The 6,539-nt window shown below is 35.7% G+C and overlaps 2 protein-coding genes across 3 annotated transcripts; both read left to right on the top strand.

The window, feature by feature from the left end:
• The first annotated feature begins 500 nt into the window (after positions 1 to 500).
• On the top strand, positions 501 to 5,862 carry LOC114173288 (pentatricopeptide repeat-containing protein At5g50280, chloroplastic-like). Of its 2 annotated transcripts, none has more exons than XR_003602483.1 (3): positions 501 to 1,336; positions 2,606 to 4,387; positions 4,460 to 5,862. XR_003602483.1 is itself a non-coding variant. In XM_028057577.1 (3 exons), exons 1-3 carry the CDS (start codon positions 540 to 542, stop codon positions 4,528 to 4,530), a joined length of 2,190 nt encoding a protein of 729 aa, XP_027913378.1. In that variant the 5' UTR covers positions 501 to 539; the 3' UTR covers positions 4,531 to 5,862. The 2 variants fall into 2 exon arrangements, 1 of the variants encoding a protein (XP_027913378.1); XM_028057577.1 differs by having other exon boundaries at positions 2,606 to 3,899; positions 4,432 to 5,862.
• On the top strand, positions 5,212 to 5,862 carry LOC114173290 (pentatricopeptide repeat-containing protein At1g69290-like). The gene has a single exon (XM_028057579.1). The coding sequence runs from the start codon at positions 5,249 to 5,251 to the stop codon at positions 5,705 to 5,707; it is 459 nt and encodes a 152-aa protein (XP_027913380.1). The 5' UTR covers positions 5,212 to 5,248; the 3' UTR covers positions 5,708 to 5,862.
• Positions 5,863 to 6,539: the final 677 nt, after the last annotated feature.

Raw genomic sequence — 6,539 nt, 5'->3', positions numbered from 1 at the left:
ATACTTGCACATAAAAAAGGAAAATGAAATATTTGTTTCAGCAACTACTAACTTTAGTGTACTAATAGAAATATGATTGTAAGAGAAACAAATGTTGACTAAATTACATTTTATGATTAATAATCAATGCTGAGAATAAATTATGTGATATTTTTTTATTAAAATTATATAGCTTTCTTAACGAATCATGTGATTTTAAAAATTTGACTATTTACATATCATATAAATTTTATTTTTTACGGTCTCCTTTATAAATGACTTTCTTACTATATTTTTTCTTTATTTCTATTGTTCTTATTTATAAAAGATATAAACTAAATAAAGGTAACACTATTTTCTTTTAAATAAAGGTCTTGGTGTAGCCACTAACTCAAATATTTTTTAATTTAACAGACTAATATATATATATAAAAAAAACCCGACCCGTGCAAACGTCTCAAACTGTTTTTTATATTTTTAAAATAAAGAATGCAAATGCAAACTAACTGGTTTATGTGTAAAGTAAAGGAAGATAGCCTTTGCATTTACACAGACGAAACATGTCTCTGAACCTCATCCACCTTAAACCCCTTTCTTCTACTTCTGCTTCTTCTTCCATCTTTCACTCTTCACTCTTTAATACTCTTTCAAAACCTTTCTTGCTCTTAGAATCCAAAACCTCTTTCTCCTCTCTCTCTCTACGTGCAGCTCAATTTGATGCCCTTCACTCTTCAACAACCCCCATTTCTCTCCCACATCTCCAACAATCACAACACCAAGAAGACACAGAAGAAGAAGAAGAAGAAGGTCATGACCCAGATGATCCAAACTACAATTTCTCCGACAGTGACGCATGGATTTCCTCCCAAGACCCTCAAGACGAAGAAAAATTGTACATTGAGGAGAACCCTTTTACCTCGTGGCACATCGATGAAGAGCCTGAAATGAGTTTGGAGATTGAAGAAATGGGGTCTTGTCAAAGTAGGGAATTGCGTGAGGCTGAGGGCGTTGTGGGGGAAATTGTTCAGCTTGCGAGGAACTTGCCTCAAAATCTGACTCTGGAGGAGGCTTTGGGTGAGTATGAAGGAAGGGTCAATGAGAAAGATTGTTGGGAGGTTCTAGAAATACTTGGGGAGGAGCGCCTCTTGCTGTGTTGTGTGTGTTTCTTTCGGTGGATGAGGTTGCAGGAACCATCACTTGTTACACCTAGGGCCTGTATTGTGTTGTTTCCATTGTTGGGAAAAGGAGGGATGGGTGATGAGGTGATGGGTTTGTTCGAAAGCTTGCCGTCTAGCATGGAGTTCAGAGATGTTCATGTTTATAATGCCACAATTTTAGGACTTCTGTATGGTGGCAGGTACACAATTCTTGCACAATTATATGGTTTGCTTTGTTTCTTCCTTGCTGCTTTTGTTGTTCCTAGGACCGGTAAGATTAGCTTACGTAACAAGGATTCTAATCAAAATAAAAAATGTTTGGACCTTTTTCTGAGGTTTTTTAAACTGTGGAGCAGCTTAATTGAGTTCATTGATATACGGTTGCAATTGTGGTTTAAATGTGATTGTGGAGACTCCAAAATCCTTGACATTGCTGTCACGATCAGTCTTAGATCATATTCTAAAACCTCTGTCTTTTGCTTAGATAAGATATATCACATTTTCCTTGTATACTATTTGGGTTGTGTGTCTATTATAATTTTTTTAATTGTCCTTCTCTCATCTCTAGGAAAATGTACAAAAGAATTGTGTGCAACATGTTTGTTATCTTATCATTCCTGTAATTCTAATTAATGCTGATATTTAGAAAACTGAACAAAGACCAAACAAGATAATGTTGTGACTTATGACATGCATATTCGCTTGCTGTGCTGATACTAGTGCATCAGTTTTGGCATGATATTTTAGGTTGTCTATATTCTTTTCAAAATCTCTTAAAAAGGGGTATAATTTTGCTTCCAAACTCTATTACTTCTGTGGTGAGAAACCATTATTTTTGTGTATTGCTCTGCTAAGGCAGAACCAGAAGCTCATATTTACTTAAATGTCTTTGTTTTCTAAATGTTTCTGTATTCTGTTATAAGTGTCCAATTGTGAAAATATAGTTTTAATTTGGTTTTTGATAGAATATAATTTAAAATTTTAATTGCATGTTAAACATTAGTTGGTTGGTTACGACGTTGATGATTTGACTTTCTAGGGCTTGAGCAAATCATACGCATTTCTCTTCTACCAATTTAGTTTTTCCTTTATGGCAGGAAAATTTTGTTGTTTACCTCTTGGGCTAGCTTGGTCTTATGACTTGTTGGTAATTTTGCTATTAAGAAAGCTTATAAATGACTATAAAGTTTATGAAACTTAATTAGCTACATGTCAAAAAAAGCAGCTGATGTTTCACATCACTTCACCTGTTTAGGCACTGCTTTCAAACATAAAACTGTACTACGTTAGGAAAATACTAATTAAGTAATTATAATGAACACATTTAATTCCTTAACAAGGACTTGATCTTACAAAAAGTTATTTCATCTCTTCCTACTACAAATTATCTTACTTTGTTTAGGTCAGCATTTTTTGTGTGAAATACTATACAATGTATTGTGTAAGATTTTATTGTGTTGCTATTTTAGGTATGAAGATGCTTGGAAGGTGTATGAGTCAATGGAAACGGAGAATATTCATCCAGATCATGTGACATGCTCTATTATGGTTACCGTTATGAGAAAACTTGGCCATAGTGCAAAAGATGCATGGCAATTTTTTGAAAAAATGAACAGAAAAGGGGTCAGATGGAGTGAAGAAGTCCTGAGTGCATTAATAAAGTCTTTTTGTGATGAGGGTCTGATGCGGGTGGCTCTGGTCATTCAATCCGAAATGGAGAAAAAAGGGGTTTCTTCAAACGCAATTGTGTACAACATTCTGATGGATTCATACTGTAAATACAACCATGTAGAAGCAGCTGAAGGCCTTTTTGTGGAGATGAGAGCCAAAGGGATTAAGCCTACTGTAGTTACCTTCAACATTCTAATGCATGCATACAGCAGAAGAATGCAACCCAAGATTGTAGAAAAGCTAATGGCGGAAATGCAAGATGTTGGCTTGAAGCCAAATGCCGAATCATATACTTGTCTAATTAGTGCATATGGTAAGCAAAAAACCCCGAGTGACCTGGCGGCTGCAGATGCATTCTTGAGGATGAAGGAAGTTGGTATAAAATCCACCTCACATTCTTATACAGCACTAATCCATGCATATTCAGTTAATGGCTTGCACGAGAAAGCTTACATAGCATTTGAAAACATGAAAATGGAAGGTATTAAACCTTGCGTAGAAACCTACAATACTTTACTAGATGTGCTTAGGCGCGCAGGTGAAGCTCAAACACTTATGGAAATATGGAAGTTGATGAAAAATGACAAAATTGAACCGACACGGACAACATTCAACGTTCTTGTTGATGGTTTTGCTAAACAAGGTCTCTACATGGAGGCAAGAGGCATAATATCTGAGTTTGGAAAGCTTGGAATGCAGCCAACAGTGATGACATACAATATGCTGATGAATGCTTATGCAAAGGGAGGGCAACACTCAAAACTGCCACAGATATTCAAAGAGATGGCAGTTCTTAATTTACAACCAGATTCTGTGACTTACTCAACTATGATATTTGGCTTTGTCAGAGTTCATGATTTTAAGCGGGCATTTCTTTATCACAAGCAGATGGTCAAGAATAAACAGACTATGGATGTCAGTTTTTATCAGACTCTTCTGGACATTCTGGAGGCCAGAGCTGCTCGGAAAAACAAGGATTGGAGAGCCTTGCATGCACAAATTAAAGGTAAGACAGGTGTGAAAGTGATCAGGCAGAAAGATGAGTTTTGGAAGTACTACAAGAGAAGACGTGTAAGAAAAAATAATTCTGATGTAAGTGTACATTAAGTTAAGATACAATGCTCTCTAAGAATTGTAGGTTCAATTTTGGCACACTTTTTTTTCTCTAAGAATCAATATTATTAGGAGTTTCTTGATATTAGCTGTGAAGAGTATACATCACATTATGCTGCCTCTTCAATCAGCAATATCTTTCACACATTGTATTTGTACGTTGACATTGCGTGGTTGAAAACTAGGCGTGTGCTACTTTAAGGAGTTCATCTTCGGTATTATCTAGAAAAGATGTGGTTAAAAGTTAAGAGTTCCCTCTCTGGTGTTAATGAAGTGGTAGAACCGTGTGTGCTAGCCTTATTAATCCTTGATGAGATTGGATATTTAGGCCACTGTGAATATCTGTTTTATGCTCATCTGCCTGAGGAGGCTGGAAATCTGAGCAATTGTGTGATGTCAAAACGTGATGTTTGTGAAGATGGCTGAGCTTTGAACATCACTGGAATAGTTTACTGCTTTCTGATAACGTAAGCACCCGGACTCAGTAAACACTACTTGGGCTTATTTGCAGAGAAAATTCTTGAGAAAGTTCTTTCCAGGATCAATGGCAGCTGCTGTAAGGAGGGAAATCAGTGGGTTCAGGCAATTTCAAGGACAAAATTCTGAATGAATATTGGCTGCAGCAGAGCACTATGGGACAACAACTTAATACCGAGATGCAAAATCTGGCCAGATTTGAGAAGCATGTGAATTCCAGTTTGGTCTGCTGCATTAGTTCAGTCTTAACAGCAAAAGTTAACCAAGGCCGCATATTCTCTCTGGTTCAATCTTTCTGACCCTGTTTCCTCTAATCTTTTCTGTTGATGATGATTAGTCAATATTCATAATTCTTATAGCATTGTCTTGTTTCAGTATAACAATTCTGTGTATTTAGTAAAGTTCTGCATTTTAGTTTTACTCCTATAAATACTTAGTGTTAGCTTTGTTAGAGCAAGTTGAATTTGCATATTTGAATGTTCTGGTTGGTTTTAGCATTATATGTCTGTTTCAGTGTTATAGTCTTATTTAAGTTGTTAACTAGGATAGTATTTTCTGTATTTCTTGGGTTTACATAGTGAAATATAAAGTTCTGCATAATTTTCAGTTGTTGCTTGTAATTCTAGTATTCTTTTGCTGTTTTAAACTTGTAAAAGTTATGTTAGTTGGTTTTTAATTGCTGATTTGTGATTAGCTTGTTCTTATGCCTAAAGGGGTTGGCTAATTTGGTTGTTGAAGCTCAGAAGATAGAGGGTTCAAATATTGTGGTTGATAGGTCTATAGGGTATGGTATTGTTAATGCGTGTGTTGGTATTGGACTATCTGATAAAGCACATAATATTCTTGATGAGATGAATGTTCTGGGGGCCTATGTGGGTCTTGGGGTCTATATATCTATCTTGAAGGCTTACTGTAAAGAAAATAGAACTGCTGAGGCTACTCAATTGGTGATGGAGATTAGTAATTCAGGTCTTCTGTTGAATGTGGGAACCTATGATGCTTTGATAGAAGCATCCATGTGCATCCAAGATTTTCAGTCAGCGTTTTCACTGTTTAAGGACATGAGAGAGGCAAGGATTCCTGACTTGAAATGGAGTTACTTAACTATAATGACAGGTTTGATGGAAAAACATCGGCCTGAGTTGATGGCAGCTTTCTTGGATGAGGTGGTTGATAGGATTGATGTAGGTACTCATGATTGGAATTCTATCATCTATGCTTTCTGTAAAGCTGGGAGACTTGAAGATGCAAGAATGACTTTTAGAAGGATGATGTTCCTGCAAGGATCAGACATACTTGTCTATGATTAATTGACATGTCTTGGTTGAGAAATATTTTCTCGTGCTGATGTTGGTGAGTTTTTTGAGGGACTAAAAGTCAATATTTTCCTATTTGTAACCCATGTGAAAAATTGCATTTTATTGCTGCTGTTGATTTCTATTGAGAAAAAGGGATAGAATTTTTCTGAATGTATTTTCAACCCACAATCCTGTGAATTCTATGCAAGAGTGTTACCTGTATTGTCACTGTCATAATTTACATCAGAACAGTGTAGGGTATCACAACTTCCCAAGATGCATTGAACTTATCATACTAAATATCTAGGCCATTTGGTGAAGTAAATATTTACGAAACTTTTATCTCCCAGCATAATTGTATTTCTCACAATTTCTTTGATTTCTGCTGCTATACTATCATTTGAAGCTTTTAACCAATTCTTATGTAATATGTTTGAAAAGTGATTCTGTTGGTGATAATGACTTACCTGTGGGAACAGGATGTGATTAGTTGAATATTATAATGTTTTATGTTGAATTATTCATGTGTACACACACACACACACACTCAATTTGACAAGCAGAAAGCTTGTAACCTGTTTCTCATACTTATATCTCGTGAATTATATGCAAGCATATGTTACTTTGAGCTCAGGTTTCATTTTTAATTTTATGTTTCCACTTAGTTATCTGGTGCCTAAGTTCCACATGGAGTTGTATGGAATGCTTGGTGGAGTATGTAAATGTTTGGTTCTCTCTCTAATAGCTAGCTTGCTTTTGAGGGTGGGTTCTGCAAATGCTTGAGTGCTTATCAATTATATATTAACAAATGCATATGGTTGGTTCTTGTTCTATAATCTGAATT

Source organism: Vigna unguiculata, chromosome 2 (genome assembly GCF_004118075.2).
Source record: "Vigna unguiculata cultivar IT97K-499-35 chromosome 2, ASM411807v1, whole genome shotgun sequence".
Taxonomy (NCBI): domain Eukaryota; kingdom Viridiplantae; phylum Streptophyta; class Magnoliopsida; order Fabales; family Fabaceae; genus Vigna; species Vigna unguiculata.
Note: the sequence above shows the minus strand (reverse complement) of the source record. Positions and strands in the feature narration are given on the sequence as shown.